General features: G+C 46.0%; 1 protein-coding gene across 1 annotated transcript in view; it reads right to left on the bottom strand.

Annotated features, from left to right (window-relative positions):
• The window catches only part of LOC149447649 (adhesion G protein-coupled receptor F5-like), an 81385-nt gene that overhangs the window by 18662 nt on the left and 46107 nt on the right, over positions 1 to 16616 (bottom strand). The window contains exons 10-12 of the mRNA XM_089652274.1: positions 9632 to 9769; positions 6494 to 6690; positions 4247 to 4426 (exon numbers count right to left, since the gene is read on the bottom strand). Coding sequence (XP_089508400.1) covers positions 4247 to 4426; positions 6494 to 6690; positions 9632 to 9769 — 515 coding nt within the window. The remainder of the gene's footprint in view (positions 1 to 4246; positions 4427 to 6493; positions 6691 to 9631; positions 9770 to 16616) is intronic.

Genomic DNA, 16616 nt, shown 5'->3' with positions numbered 1-16616 from the left:
GTTTTTTTGTATGAGAATACTGTGCTGCAACCAGGAGCATAGCATGGTTCCATTCACTTGAATGTCCTGCCAAAAGCAACAGGGGAGATATTTTTAGGTGTGCCACAAAGCATTGCAGCCAGCGGTATGTGTACAACCTGGTCTGACTACCTTTGAAGATTGGGCAAAGGTGGAAGGTGGGTGCAGGCATCATGGTGGATACAACTGTAACTCAACTGCCTATTTTATTACCCCTCCTGAACACAAATGACTAAGCCTTACTGTTCTGGGGACAACCTTTTTTAGCAGACAGGAATCTCTCCAACAACGCTTCAATCTGTAGCAGTAACGCCAGGCAAGAGTTCTGATCTTTCCCCACTCTTTGCAAAAGTAAATAAATGAAAATATTAAAAGGAATGGATTCTCCCATCCATACAAATGAGGTGGATGGAGAACCCCACCCCTCCCCTTTGGGACATTGAATTCTGACAATAGGGCTGTCTGCTGGCAGAATACACAGATTAATGGCTTTCCAACATTTCCATTCAACAAAAGTGTATCTAACAAGTGACTTCTGTTGAAAAAGGATGTCCACACATGGATAGAAATGTGCCCAGTCCCTGCTAAACTGGCTGAATTTCGATCCATCTATGGCCAGCTTTACATGCCAGTTCTGTGTATCTAATACTTTCTCTTTTGAACTGAGTACACACCTGGATGAAATGGTACTTTAACATCTTCCTGTAGTTCACCTTTAAAGTGTTACTAAACCCCGGACCCTGCATTCACTATATCTGGTCTCCCACAGTACACACAACATGGAAATGCAATTATTTTAGTAAATATAAACTGCTAAATACCTTTCCTCATCAGCAGTTACAGCAGTCTTGTGACTTCTATCAATGTCCAGCAGCGCACTGTTTAAAGCTGTAGGATGAGTTTCCATTCTCCGTTGATTGTCCTATGAGGCTGCAGGACCCCTGACTCTCTGTCTAGACAGCATTGATTGGCTCTGTGCTGATCACATGCACTCTCCCAAGAAAAAAAAAACTCTACCAATTCACACCAAACTGAGCATGTGCAGCTTGCCCCCAAGACTCTGTTCTATTAGCAGATGAATTGGGGACTGTGGAAGAAGGGAAGGATCACAGAAGACAAGATGAAACATCCTTTTTACTTAAAGTGTTACTAAACCCACAACAGTAAAATCAGCTGTATATGCAGTAAATCATACTTGTTACACCACTGTAAAACCTAAGAGGTTAATCCTCTGCAATATGTAAAAAGGCTGTTTGTTCCTGATTGCTCTGTTCCTCCCCTTGTTAAAGCGATCACCTCTTATCTCCTGATAAGACAAACAGAAGAGTAGGCATTTTGCACATGCTCAGTTTGGTGTGTATTGTTAGAGAGGTTTTATTTTTTCTTGGGAGAGTGCATGTGATCAGCACAGGGCCAATCAGCACTGGTCAGGCAGAGGTCAGGGGTTTTGCATCCTCCTAGAGCAGAAAGAAAACTCCTTCTACAATCTTTAGCTAGTGCTGGACTGGACACTGATAGAAGCCACAAGACTGTTCTAAATGCTGATGAAAAAAGGTATTTAGCAGTTTATATTTACTAAAATAATTGCACTTCAATGTTCTGTGTATTGTGGGAGACCAGATAGAGTGAATGCAGGGTCATGGGTTTAGTAACACTTTATAGCAATTCTAAAGGTTCATTTTTGGGGGGGGGGGGACAAACATGTTTATACTTACCTGCTGTGTGCTGTGGCTTTGCACAGAGTAGCCTGGATCCTCCTCTTCTTGAGTCCCCCACAGGCTCTCCTGGCCCCTCCCTCCTGTTGGGTGCCCCCACAGCAAGCAGCTTGCTATGGGGGCACCCACTGCTCCGTGTGTCTATTCACACATGGAGCTGTGGCTTGGCCCCACCCCCCTCTCTTCTCATTGGCTGACTGGTTGTGATTGACAGCAGCAAATAGCTTCCGCTTGCTATCTCAGCCAATGGGGAGGCAGAGACCCGGGACAGCGGAGGCTGTCATTCACATCGCAGGATCGCGATGGGGCTCAGGTAAATAGTGAGGGGGTTGGGGGCTCTGCTGCACACAGAAGGTTTTTTACCTTCATGCATAGAATGCATGAAGGCAAAAAATCTTAAGCCTTAACAACCACTTTATTGCAGAAGATTAACCCCTTAAATTCCACGGTGAGCTTAATATGCCTTACTGCATATACAGACTGATTTTACTGTTGTGAGTTTAGTAACACTAATCTGTATCTAAAGCCAACACTTTTAAAGTGATAAAGCATAGATCCTGTGTCAGGTTTTCAGTTCTGTTCCTGTTATGGTGGCCACAAGTGCTTTAATGTTATTACCCAATCAATGTGTGATTCAAACAAAACAATTGAGTCTGAAAACAATCAAATATTCATAACTTCCTTTCCAATCAACTTAGATTTAGTTTAGATTGGATTCTATCAAATTGAGTTGGTTGACCAGGGCAGAAAATTATTGATCGTTTTGAATGTATTGGCAGCACTGAGATGCTTTGGTCATGAATTTTATCGTATTTTAATCAGAGTACGATAATACGTAGTGGAAACAGAGATACAGTCAATAACATGCGATTATATCTTCCAGCCATCGGTAGAAACCCACTTCCCCATATGCAGCATATCAATTGATTGGATTGTCAACTATAGATTGATTTTTTCTATTAGGGAAGATGGATTGGAAAATAAATTGATCAATAATCGATGAAGTCACCAGGAATGAAGGGGAGGGAAAATCCAACATTTTGAGCTTTCACCAAAGCCATAAAAGTCTGGTCTCAATGTGTGTTGGGACTGAGCTAGGTAACCTTGCCCAACACAAGACAAAGCAAAAAGCTTGCTCCCTATCATACCAGTTCAAACCACAGTGCTGAAAAAAAGTATTGAACGCAGTCGTTTTTTTACTGCAGCATAGTGCAATGCAATCCACAGCATCACTGCTCACTGTGTCCAATAGAATGTTTTGATATGCTGCATGGATCATTGCATCGGCTCTGTTCATCCCAAAGCACATCAACAGCCCTGTATTCAGTGGTGTGAATGAGCGTAATAGAGGGAACACTTATTCCAGTGAGAATTATAAACAATAAGACGGACAAATGGAGTTTATGTGGTGCTCAAGGATCTACTATACAACTTTATATTACAAACATACAATTTTATTTATTTCTAGAACATCATAAAATATTGGTGACTTAACAGAGCTATCCAAGGGGAGAACCTCTGTTTCTCAATGCGTTTCATGAATCCCGATGCAGCAGTTAATTATCTGCAAAACATATGGAAAAATAGAAAGTCTCCCCTTGAATACTCTATTCTTCGGTGTGTAAATTGTTTAAGTATTTATCTCCATGTTCTTCACTTTATATTTTGGGCTCCAAGGAGAGTAAGCTATTAAGGGAAGTAGACAATTATGTAAAGCCAGACAGGAAAACTCTTTTATATTGTCTATTTTTTATGATGTCCTATAGGAAAATTATTTTTAATAAAAAGTTGTGTTGTAGATCCTTGAGCACTACATATAGTCCATTTGCCCATCCCATTGTTTATATACTATTCCAGGACAAGGTCCTCTGTATCGGCAACTACCCATCTCCCCAATCTATTTATTCGATTATTCCAGTGAGAACTGTCTATGGCCTTGTTTGAACTTGTGGTTGGGGGACAGTAAAAACACACCGTTGAGCCAGGCAGTAAAGACTGTGCTATGCCATGCAGGGCCTCACCACTAGAGTGGGAAGGAAGGTAAGTGTTTTACCAGGCAAGTTGCACCCCTTGGGATTGGGGGAGTCATTAAAGGACAGCTATACTTTCGCTTTTACTTCATTGTCTTTTATAACATATTTTAGAAATCACTTTAATATGTTCCCGTCTTTGGAACGCAAATACGTTGCCCCTTGGTGGGTAGGCTTTAACACTGAAAGGCCAGATATATGCGTCCCAAATGTTAACATTTCTGTGCTGAGAGCACCACCCTGCTCCTAGCAAAGTTACTGGCGGGAACTGGAAAGCTCAAAATGCCTACTTGCGATTGGAAGCTTTTCAATCATGTGACTACTGTGACTGCCAATCACAGTGGTCACATGGTCAGAATGCCTGTCTCCGCTTCCTGGCATTTAAAACCTCCTAAAGGGCTGGCAGGGGCAGCAGGAGGGGTTAAACTCTAATAATAAAATGTAAATAAATTTTACTTGTCTGGCTCATACATACAGACATACCTTCATCATCGGCTGGTCAACTGGAACATTTGTGTTTGCCAATGTAAATATGATCTGGACCATCATCTCTAATGTTTTTGAAGAGTTCAGAATAGTTTCCTTCTCACTGTTTGCAATAACGGTGATATTTTCAAGTAATCCTGGCAAGGACTGCAGTACCTGAAAGCCATTGACCACGTCCTATAATGATGAGATGTACAAAGTAAACAAACAGTTGGTTGTGGAGTGTCTCATTAACATGGGAGCTCAGTCCCATACAACATGAAGAGCCCTTTGCTTAATATTTTGTCCTTATGCTGAGCTGCATGCAGGCAGCCCATATTAGTGAATGGACATGCATCAGCTGGGCCAATTTTGGCAGAAATGGGTGCACTGGCTTGAATACACAGGCTCTGCATTGGGGACTGCGCACCTGTCCCTATGTATCTGTCAAAATTGGCTGTGCAGGTTAGTCTTGATTGTTTATTCCATTATCAATAGAGCAGCTGTATACATGTAGCGCCCCACTAGATAGCCAGGGGGAGCTAGTGTTACATTGTTAGGAGGGCTGAGAAGCAGCCTGGGTATAATAGTTAGCAGAAAGGCTCTGCAGTTCATTTCCCTGATACCTTCCCCTGCTCTAGAATCTTGGAGAAGATGCAAGAAGCAGTGGGAGGGGGTGAGGAGGGGCTGGCCTGCACACTTAGGGGACCCTGGACAATTCCCAAGCAGGTGACTTGGCATGGGGCCAGGGCAGCCTTTAAATGTGACAGAGCCTGCTCAGCAGCAGGAGAGTTCAGGTGGAAGATGTAGTGAGAAGGCTAAGGTGCAGGAGCCTGGGAGGGGGCTCACCTTCAGGCAGTGGTGCTGGAGAAGAGGAAAGCTTAGACCTCATCGGACCCCAGAGCGAGCTCTACTTGTGCAGAAGGGAAGGAGCCAGCCCACAAGAGGATCTGAAAGAAGCTACGAACCCATCAGCTTATAGGAACAGGACTGAGTGAGTAATCATACGCCACCTGGGCTAGTTAAGCAGAAATAATCACTCTGGTGGGAAAATGGATTAGCTCCTTGTCTGGGACTGTTCACCTTAAAGTGACAGGCACTGGATCCCTTGCCCAGGGATTCCTTCAGACAGCTGGATAGAAAGGATTATCTGGGGTCAGGGATGGTACACCAGGAGATGCTGGGGAACTCTCAAAGAAGAGAATTTTGATGTGTAAAGACTTGTACAGTATATAGTTTCAGGAAGCTGTCCTCAGTTGCAGTTCCCTTGGGCATCCCATACACCCCTTACCCCATCCCTGTTCTAAACCCCTTAATAAAATCACAACAACAAAACCAAGCTCAAGGGCTGTTTACTGTCTCCTGGATGTAAGTCTGTGAGGAATGCGTGCTGCCTGGCTGTTCAGGACTATAGGAGGACCCAAATCTTTAGCGACTCCTAAGGAGGTAGTGCTACAAACATATTGTCTCCACCCAAGGTAACAACACTACCTTAACATGTTTCACTCCTAGGGGTTTGCTCACAAAGAAATTCCTTTAAGTTGACTGCGAGCAAGCGGGTATGTTTATTTTACTGCAGAAGAGACATTGCATGTCTCTTCTGAAATAAATAGCCTGCCTGCTGAAGTTTTTAATTCTAGACTTTTTTTCCAATTTAAAGGTTCAGACCAACAAATGGCACATGGGGAACATCAAAAAAATTGCCCATCTGGACTCAAGGATCCACAACTAGCCTGTGAGATGGGCTGAAAAAACCTAAAGATAGATGGCTGTCTGGTCTACTGAATCTGCCTTTACCCTGGCAGTGGTTAAAAATACTACAATATAATACCAAGCAGAGGGAAAGCTGTTTTTGGGCATCATGCACCCAAACCCTTTCATCCCTGGACAACTCAGCCAATAAATAAACAGAAAAAGATTGTTGGCGTGGGAGTCTGTAGTTTATCTTTCACTGTACGTGGGTCAGTAAGTGCCCGGGTGCAGCCAAAAGGTAACTCATTAGTAGGAGGCTATTACTGCCTGTTTAGGGCTCATTCAGATGGGTGCTGACACCCACCTTGCATGGTGAGCCACTGTCTTCTGCATCTGAATCCACCTTGAGCTGCAGAATTGGATGCAGATGCAGTAGCTGCATGGACACAACTGCATGTCAAAATCTGATAAGTAGCATGGGTGACAGAGTCCTTCTGAATGAACCCTAAAAATCAGCAGTTCCTTCGGGGGTCTTTGCTACACTATCATCCCCATCCAATGGGCAGTTGTTACCTTAACATTCTGCAGTTCCTGGAAAATCCTTGCGGAAAAGCAGTCATCTTCCACTGACCAGCTCCCATTATTGCAGAAGCAGATTTTGTAGCCCAGCATTGTTGAATCGAACATCTGACAAGGAATAGCATATGTTTTACCATCAGGAGTTTCAGGACATTCGTCTTGCGCCTTGCAGTTTTGTTGTTCTGCAGTCACTAAAATAGAAATATTTTTTTTTTTTAAATGCTTATATAGTACCGTCAATTTACGCACATTCGTACATACACATACTAGGGCCAATTTAGACAGGATCCAATTAACCTACCAGCATGTCTTTGGAGTGTGGAAGGAAACCGGAGTACCCAGAGGAAACTCATGCAGGCACAGGGAGAACATGCAAACTCCAGGCAGGTGTTGCCGTGGTTGGGATTTGAACCAACGACCCTAGAAATATTTTCCTTGTGGATCAGGTATTTCTTTGAGCCATCTTAAAGGATTGCAATGTTATTTTTCATTAAAAACATCTAGTGACAAGTACCAGAATATAACCTCTGACTTTTCTTTCTGTGCTTTGAGAGATGATGACCTAGGTCAGTACAAATATTGCACTGCTTATATTCAGAATGTCTTCAGTCTGCACTGGTAAGGAGAATGGTGTGGACAGCAGCTACCTGTCTTATTTGATGGATCAGTATTGGATAGCAAAATGCACATCTAGAAGGATCCCTGATTCTTCCTTTGTTGCTCTCACTTAAGCAAGCCATGGAGTGCACTTTTATTTCCTTCCTCCACAGGAATCCCTCCCACAGCGTTATTGTGTTCTGCAGGTGGGGAGCCTTCCTTGGCGGCAGAACACAATAATCACTGCCGGCTGCTATAGTCGCCGGTAGTGATCGCATGCAAAAAATCCGACAGGCTGGTTTTACTGAATTCGATTGATGGATTGACTTCAGAAAAATCAGCCAGCCCATAGATGGATCAAATCTCGTCTGGTTCAGCAGGGATTTTAAGCCTAGTACACAGAGTAAGTTCTTTTTTGTTCAGCCCGCTGGAAAAAAAATGAGCAGCTTCGTGAGGAGGTCTCTGAACTAACTATTTGATAATAGTACAGCGATCCCCCTGCTGTGCTATGGTGTCCTGAACAGGGGGACTACCCCACCAGAGCACACTGGTCAGCACTCACAGCCATTGGCTAAGAGCACTGATCGGATGTCGATCGGCTGCTGGCTTTCCAGCATGCTCTTTCGACAAAAGCCAGTCATGAGATCGGCTTCTGTCAAACAAGGACCTGTACACACCGGCCAAATGTCAGCTGGTATCTACTGTACTGGCTGATTTTAGCTGATATTCTGCCCTTGTGTACAGGGCTTTAGACCTGGTCTGAGGCATATTTCTTGTACATTACAGTTGCTGTTAGAACTTAAAGTGGAACTTTACTAACTCCTGCTAGATCACTTCAAGCTGGCCCCTTTTTGCAGGTAAAGCTATGTAAATAATTAAAAATAAGTGCCTATACTATTTTAAATCCAGTAATTTACTGTCACACCCTATCTGCACATGCTCAGTTGCTCTCTATTTTTTGTCAAAAATGTAGAGGCTGATCTGCTGACAGCTTAAAGATTTACTGCTGCTCAGGGGCTCTGGGCTTCAGCAAAATGGCAGCCTCCAGCGAGAAATTGCTGGAGGCAATTTACAGCACACACTCATTTTGGTAGAATAATTATTAATGTGGAATGTATGTTCCCTGCTAAAGAACATATTTTTTATAAAGTTGCTATGGGTAGAGCTCCATTTTAAGGAGACATTCACAGTGTGAGGTCAGCTGTAAGGGGCGTGGAGAGGGGAATATTCACAAATAGCTTCTGCTATTCTTTTACATTGTGGCACTGTGCAATTGTGGGAGATCTATCACTTCACCAGTGTAGCCCTAGGGCAGGGGTAGGCAACCTTTTGAGCCTAGTGTACCAAAAAATGTTTGTAAAAAATTAGAAGTGTCAGACAGGGTTGTCATTAAAAATCATTATTTCCCCCACAGCTTACTAGACATCCATCAAACCTCCCAACATTAAAACAACAGAGGGACGCCATATGGAGATGAGAATCGGTGTGTCTCAGCCTAGAATATGCATGGTTAAATTACGCTGAACATTTTACATGGCCTCATAGAGTGTGATCCTCTGCACATGTACACCACACATGTATTCCGCAGTCCTTCTACTCACAAAATAGTCCTTAATTACTGTAGAACAAATTAGAGTCTTACAGACGCATACATCTTATCACAAAGGATCATTTTTCAAAATCTTTAATTCCTTCCCCCTAGGGGCCCCTTGGATGGCCTTGGTACCCTGAGTACTAGCAGAAATGCTTTTTGCACACACAGAAAATATAGTACACCTACTAATTGGAGGGAGCAGAGCTCTGGGGGCGAAGCGGGTAACATTCCCTGGCTGCAGTGCTAGTTTTTCTTGTTCAAACTTTTTATTGGTATTATAACAAGGGGAGGGGGATATTAACAGTAGGCATTGGACAGTACATTGACAGCAAAATACAGGGGTAAAAAAAAAAAAAAAAAAAATTGCACAGTATCAATGTCCTTATATATAAGGAGGCAGTGCTAGTTTTTATAGGGGGATGCAGAGCTGGCAGCAATGTGCAGTTGTGGGGCGGGAAAGGATTTGTGTGTGCCACGGATACAGAAAAAGATACAGATGATATACCTCTAAGTCTATGGAAGGGGGAACCAGCTTGACACTCAGCTCTGGCCAGCAAGCAAGTTTCTACATACACAGCCTCAAACGTCCTCAGCCTCTGGCATGATTTCAACAGGGATGTGGGTGCGCGCCCCCACAGAAAAGTCATCAGGTGCCAAGGGATTGCCAATCCCTGCCCTAGGGTAATTCTGTTCAGTATAACCGGACAGGTACATTGCTGACACAATGGTTACTCCACCCATAATGTAAGGTTACCTGTAAAATGTGCCCTGTTGGTGAAATCGGTAAACACAGGCTAACATAGTTATGAAATATATCTTTTATGCAGGAATGACCCTTTAATTAAAACCATTGGGTAATGAGAACAAGAACACAGAAAAACAGATAGCATTATACCCTCCATAGGGTTGTGTTGCCAAGACATAAGCCTACTTTGCCTTACCTTGAATATAGCTGATGGTCATTTCATGGCTAGGGACGCTATCATTCAGACTGTTGAAAATCTCACAAGAGACACTGCCCGGTGTTTTAGTATTACAATCAAAGCTTATGTTGCTGGAAGAACAATTCAGCTTTGCATCTGCAAATAAATAAACCATTAAGAAAAGCACTGAGAGCCCATTTCCATTGTTCAGAGGTTACAACATGCTAAAGCAAGTGTCCATGTGCCCCATTATAATAATACTACCTGTGCCCATCTCCATCTCCAAGGCCCATAAAAGTCAACGGCAATGTGAGTTTTTATACATTGCCAACTGGTATTAACAAGCTTTGGTTAATGACTGCTTTTCTGTTCACGTCAAATCCTAAATTCAAAAAATCACCAGTATACAAAGGAAACACCTGTTGGAACATGACAGTGTATCTGCCCAATGCACCTACACACATGGATAAATCTCAATAAGTCCTAAATCATTTGTACCATTATAAATAAATAAGCAAAAAGTCAAATAACACTATCCTTACAGGTACGCCTTTAACCAGTACCAAGACAATATCATCTAGTGCCCAGGATAAAGATGCCAAACAGCCCCCTCCCCAAAATGTATGAGCATTATGTGTCAGCAAAAATCACCTCCTGCCCAAAAAAAGTCAAGCAATATAGGTGGCTATAGAGGGCTATAGTATAGCAGTGTCGGGGTCCTTCACTAGAGATGCCAATGGCTGTCAGATTGCGACTGTGCAGTGTTTGCCTATCCGGCCCTACCCATGTTTCTTGCTGGAAAGAGATGGGGTAGATTAACAATGCACAGTGGTGATCCGGCTGTCCCAATCCAGGAAAGCTACAGTGGTAGAAGGAGGAACTGGAGGGGAGAGAAAGAGCAACCCACCCATCTTCCCGGCTTTCTCCTCCAATTTTGATCTGGCTTGTATCTTTCAGCACTAAGCTGACAGGAGTAGTGAAGCTGCCATCACTACTCCTGTCAGCTTGTAGCTAGGACCTCTTCATGTGGTCCCCTCATCTCACATGATACTCAAGGCAGCCACCCCTCCCACCAACCCCTTATTCCAGCCCTGCCTTTAACCACTACCCATCCTTAGGCCATTTATAAATGGCCCTGAAAGTGATAATACCAGGAAAGTGATCTGTCAGGATGGAGAGTCAGTGCTGACTCTATGCTTCAGCTGTTCAGAGCTTTTCCTGGTCATTTTTTCAGTGCATCTGAAGCTGCAGAGAAGGAGATTGAGGGTTGTTTAGACCCCTGAAACCTCACCTAAGCCCACCAACATGTGCCACGTACCTGGTCGAGGCCGAGCTGACGTAAGGGCTGCCCCTACATCTCTTGTCCTGTCTCCCCTGGGAATGGTACCAGGGTATAACAGGGCTCAGAGTGGCATGGGTGTCTGCAGGGGATCTAGTTCAGGATGTCTTAGTAGCAGATGTGGAGCTGAGGAAGACCAGCTGGCGGCAGGCAAGTACAGGATCTCAGATGCTTGGCCAGATAGGCAGAGGTCAGCAACAACCGGACAGGATTACCAAAACAGAAACCAGGAGCAGAGTCAGTGCCAGGCCAAGATCAGAAGAGCAGAGAGGGTACCAGAACAGCAGGAATGAAGCAAGGTCGGATTATAAGCCAAAGTTAGCAACAGAAGTTCAGAAACAAGCAGCATTCATCAAGTCGGGTCAGAATACAGGAGTACACAGGATCAGGTCACAAGCAAAGAGAGCCGTCAGCCACTCAGCAATTATCCAGTCCAATAGAGCTTTAAATAGGCCACTGAGCACCAGAACAAGCCCTCTCACGCTAATGCACACGTGTATGTGCACGTGCTTGTGCATGTGTATGCGCACATGCTCGTGTAGATGCACGCAGGGTCCTAATTTTATGCACAGTTCTATTGTGCGCATGTGCATTTCTTTGAGCACAGACATTTCTTTGAGCATGCATTTGAGTATGAGTTCCCCGACAACGAGGCCCCTAAAAAAAAAAAAATATACAAATTTGTAAAAGCTTGTAAAAAAAATTAAATTAAATTAAAAAAACCTATTGACTCCGGTGGCAGAACTACCAGGGTCACAAAGGTTGCACTTGTGATCGGACCCTGGCATTCCACCACTGGACTCAGAGGGAAGGGATCTGGACTGGGGTCAGGGGGGCCCTTTATGGTTTCTTGCACCTGGGCCCTGAAGGTTCTTGTCAGGAATATGCTTGCATAGTGCGGCTGAAGTCTCTGGCTTACACAGGGGAGCAGGCGCAGATGTGTGAGGGCCCATTCTGCACGACAAAATAGTCGTGCGCATCTGTGTTTGCGCATGCGCACACCTGCGACTGCCTGTTGCTAATGTCAGTGCCAATTTGACTATTTAAACCCAGAAACACTATTAGCCTGTGCTGTCTGATCCGCAGCTCCCCCTCCTGTATTCCTGTGCCTGTTCCTGTGAGTGATACCTGTGATTGACCCCGGCTTGCTTCTTGGACTCTGTCTCTATCTTCTGCTCTGCCTATTCTGCTCCCACCATTACTCTCCTTGGCAATTGACCCAACTATTCTGCCTGCCGTTTATGCCTGATCCGTTTATCAGTTACCGAACCGGCCTGTCTGACCCTGCATACAACATGCTACCCTGCTCTGCACCCAACCTGCCCTGCTGTGATGTCTGCCTGCTACCAGCCTGCTCTGCTATATGCCTGCCCCGCTGTGACGTCTGTCCCCTGCCAGACTGCTCTGCCACCAGCCTGTCCAGCCATGACATCTGCCTGCTGCCAGCCTGCTCTGCTATCAGCCTGCCCCTTTATGATGTCTCCCCACTGCCAGACTGCTCTGCCACCAGCCTGTCCAGCCATGACATCTGCCTGCTGCCAGCCTGCTCTGCTATCAGCCTGCCCCTTTATGATGTCTCCCCACTGCCAGACTGCTCTGCCACCAGCCTGTCCAGCCGTGACGTCTGCCTGCTGCCAGCCTGCTCTGCTATCAGCCTGCCCCTTTATGATGTTTACCCACTGCCAGACTGCTCTGCCACCAGCCTGTCCAGCCGTGACGTCTGCCCGCTGCCAGCCTGCTTTGCTGTGTCTGCCCCGCTGTGACGTCTGCCCGCTGTCAGACTGCTCTGCCACCAGCCTGTCCAGCCGTGACGTCTGCAAGCTGCCAGCCTGCTTTGCTGTGTCTGCCCCGCTGTGACGTCTGCCCACTGCCAGCCTGCTCTGCCACCAGCCTGTCCAGCCGTGACGCCTGCCTCCTGCCAGCCTGCTCTGCTGTCTGTCTGCCCTGCTGTGACGTCTGCCTGCTGCCAGCCTGCTCTGCTGTCAGCCTGCCACTTTGTGACATCTGCCTCCTGCCAGCCTGCTCTGCTATCTGTCTGCCTCGCTGTGACGTCTGCCTGCTGCCAGCCTGCTCTGCTGTGTCTGCCCCGCTGTGACGTCTGCCTGCTGTCTGCTGCCTGCCTGGTCTGCCACCAGCCTGTCCAGCCATGAAGTCTGCCTGCTACCAGCCTGCTCTGCTGTCAGCCGGTCCAGTTGTCCCATCTGCCAGTGAAGTGCCATCAATTCCTGCACAGACTACAGGACTGACCGGACACTCATGCCCCGCTGTGCTCTTGTGGTTGCTGTTCCACCTTCAGTGGCCCTCGATCCAGAGCCTTCCTCTGCCGTCAGGTTCACAAGCAAGGTACGTGACAGTTCTATTACGCCACTGTATTGTGCCACAAAAACAAAAATTGCAACAACAAATCATTTTATTCTTCAGAGTCTCGGCTTACAAAATGTATATAATGTTTGGGGGTCTTAAGTAATTATGAGAAATGCAGATTTTTACATGTATGAGAGAAATGTGAGAACTGGCCCAGACTGGAACTGGTTAAACAGCTAATTTTTTTGCCTCCGGGGCCTGAAACACATCAGACTGAAAGCACTACACAATGCAATATGAAAATTGTGAAGAAAATATGAAAATTGTCTTCGCAGTAATATTTATAAAAGCACCAACTATTTACGCAGCACCTTACACATACTTTATATTGTACATTCACATCACTCCCTGCCCTCAAGGAACTTACATTCTAAGCTCCTTAATTCACATTCATACAAAGAAGCCAGTTAACCAACCAGCATGTCTTTGGAATAAGGGAGGAAACCAATGAGCACAGAGAGAACATGCAAACTCCAGGCAGTGATGTGGTCTGAAACGATGACCGTAGGCAGAAGTGCTAACCACTATACCAATGTGCTACCCAGTACACTACAACCTGTGCTGATTTCTGTTGTGCAAAGGATTGTGGCAAAATGTTATCATTGAATTTTATGGCATTTACACCAGCAATATTTTAAATGTGTACTGTATATAAATGAACTGATGAACATTTTTTAATATTTGTCTGGATGTTCTGTTGTTCTGTATTAGCTACCATAGTAGGCTGGATGAGAATTAAGTGACAATAGGCTGAAGAACATTTCTATGTCATAACTACTATACAACTGTAGCACCCTCTATTATGCTACTAGAATAGTGTAGTGTATTATAGGCAAAATCATTGTATATGACTCATGGTAGTTGTGTGAGACATGTGATTGAGGTTGTGTTATTACAGGTTAGCTGGATGACTCAACAGGTTGTGGCTCTATCGCCTCCTCCTGACCCTGTAGGACCATAAAACCTTCCAGAAGTCGGTAAGCAGGAAGGGATGGAGACCTGATCTGCATGTTCATGGGGGTCTGGCCAATCCCAGTTCTGGAGGCTTTGATGGAATGGTGGACTGGCCCATAAATATGGGAGAGTCAGGCTGACAGAGGAGTCGAGTGAAAGATGGAGTGCTAAGGAGACTATCGGAGCCTGGGAGGGGTCCTCTAGGTCTCAGGCTGGCTCAGGAGGATACATTCAGCAGTGAGGCATGAATGGGATCGAGACCTGGAGCAGAGAGGACACAGTGAGTACAGCAGCACTCTCTGGGATCTACAAGGGGGAAGACTGCCACACGTAGCAAGCTTTCTAAGGACAGCGTTGGGCTCAGGCTTTTACCCTTGTCCTGGGAGATCTTCCAAGCAGCCAGGAGGACTGTAGTGTCTGCAGGCTGTGGAGCTAGGAGCAGCTCTACCGGGAGGAGAGAAGATATCCCTGCATGTAGTTACAAAAGTTAAGCTGATTTGTAAGGGGCTGCTAGTTCCTTGTCCATAAAGGGCTGTTGCTACTGATCCGCAAAGATTGACGGCTTTCAAGAAAAGAATAGTCCAGGATCTGTCTTTCTACATAGGAAGGAAGTTGTCTCCCCTTCATTGAATCAAGCCGACTGAGTATCCCATAATCCCTATTTCCCTATCCAAGTTACTTCCCCTAATAAAATAAAAAAAAAACCAAGCCCACAGACTGGTCACTGTCTCTTGGATGCAAGTCTGTGTGAGAAATACCTGTTGTTTGGCTATGCGGAGAAAGCTTAGGGTACCTACAACACCGCGGCCCACACGAGGGTAGCGCTACGCATCAATGAAAATATATTCTTCCCTAAAAACTCCTTGACTGTTTCATGTATATGTAGCCAGGTGCTGAGCTACAGCAATATGGAGATGATGACATTGCCCTTTATTTTTCTTTCCCTCTACTGAGATACTGATGTTATGCTGCACCATATTCTACTGGCCAACAGAAGGAGAGCTAAAGCCACACATGCCCATAGACATCTATGCAGAGCTCTGAGAATCCTGGGAGCTGTAGTTTGAGACAACAGCCATACAGTGGCTTCAATACAGATGCCAATATGCACTGCGCAGTAAGAGGAGTGGAGAGATGATGTTTATTAAACTACCCGGGAAAGTTCTTCCTTTTGGCACTGCGAGAGTACATCTATCTGAATATTTGCCTGCTAGCTGGATACCATCCCAGTGAAGATACGGGCCTGAGACTGAGACCCAGTCGATCTAGGACTAGCATAGCTGCCATAAATGCACTCTGGCAGTATAGTTCCAGCAGTAGATTAAACTTTCCTACTACCCACTGCTGCACTTGAGGTGGCCTTGCTACTGTTTATGCTGATCTGAGTGCCAAATGTCATCCTATCCCTAGTCCTTTCTGTTAATCACTTTGTATGCTAAATTGTGCTATTACCATTGTTAGTCTATTTTACGCTTGCCTACTTACCAACCATATTGGGTGGCTGTTACGGTCTCCCCCTCGCTCTCCTTTATCCTCCCCCCTCCTGTCACGGCTCCCCCCTCACTCTCCTTCATCCTCCCCCCTCCCTTCCCCTTACAGGTCCCTACGTTTGGCATAAGCCTACATTGAAGGCTGTGCCGGACCTCAGAGATCTGCCCCCTGAGGTGCGGTACGCACCTCTCCTGGGCCGGATGTTGAGAAGTCTGACACCCCGCTGTGCCTGCGCCCGCCGGAGACAAAGGCCACGCTCCCTGTGTGCGGCCGGAGTGAGAGGGCGGGGCTTGTTGCCCCAGAAACCCAACGCTGGGCTGGCCATTGCCGGGGCAACCCGGAAGCGTCCTGCTCCGGTGATAAAAGATCGGAGCAGAACCCGGGTATGCACTTCGTCCCCCGCTCGGGACAGGGTGCTCTGTGAGGTCTGGGCTGAGGCCAGACTCCACAGCCAAGATCCTGCCGAGTCCCTGCAAGCCTGTTGGTCCCCTGCTCTGGAGAGAAGCGCTGTGTGAGGTCAGACCCCACAGCCAAGACCACCGCTGAGTCCCCGTGAGCCTGCTGTTGTCCCTGGAAAGCTGAGTACCGTAAGGGTCCCTGTCTGCTGATCGCTGTTCATCCCTGGAAAGCGATCCCTGTCTGCTGACTGCTTTGTCCCTGGAAAGCTGAGCCCCGTGAGGATCCCTGTCTGCTGACCGCTTTGTCCCTGGAAAGCTGTTCCTGTCTGCTGACCACTTTGTCCCTGGAAAGCTGTCCCTGTCTGCTGACCGCTTTGTCCCTGGAAAGCTGTTCCTGTCCGCTGGCCGCTGTTTGGAGGTCTGAGCTGAGGCCAGACCCCAAAGCCCAGACCCCGCT

The sequence above is a fragment of the Staurois parvus genome, unplaced genomic scaffold (genome assembly GCF_062004578.1).
Source record: "Staurois parvus isolate SC_StPar_1 unplaced genomic scaffold, SC_StPar_1.0 ptg000678l, whole genome shotgun sequence".
Classification (NCBI taxonomy): domain Eukaryota; kingdom Metazoa; phylum Chordata; class Amphibia; order Anura; family Ranidae; genus Staurois; species Staurois parvus.
Note: the sequence above shows the minus strand (reverse complement) of the source record. Positions and strands in the feature narration are given on the sequence as shown.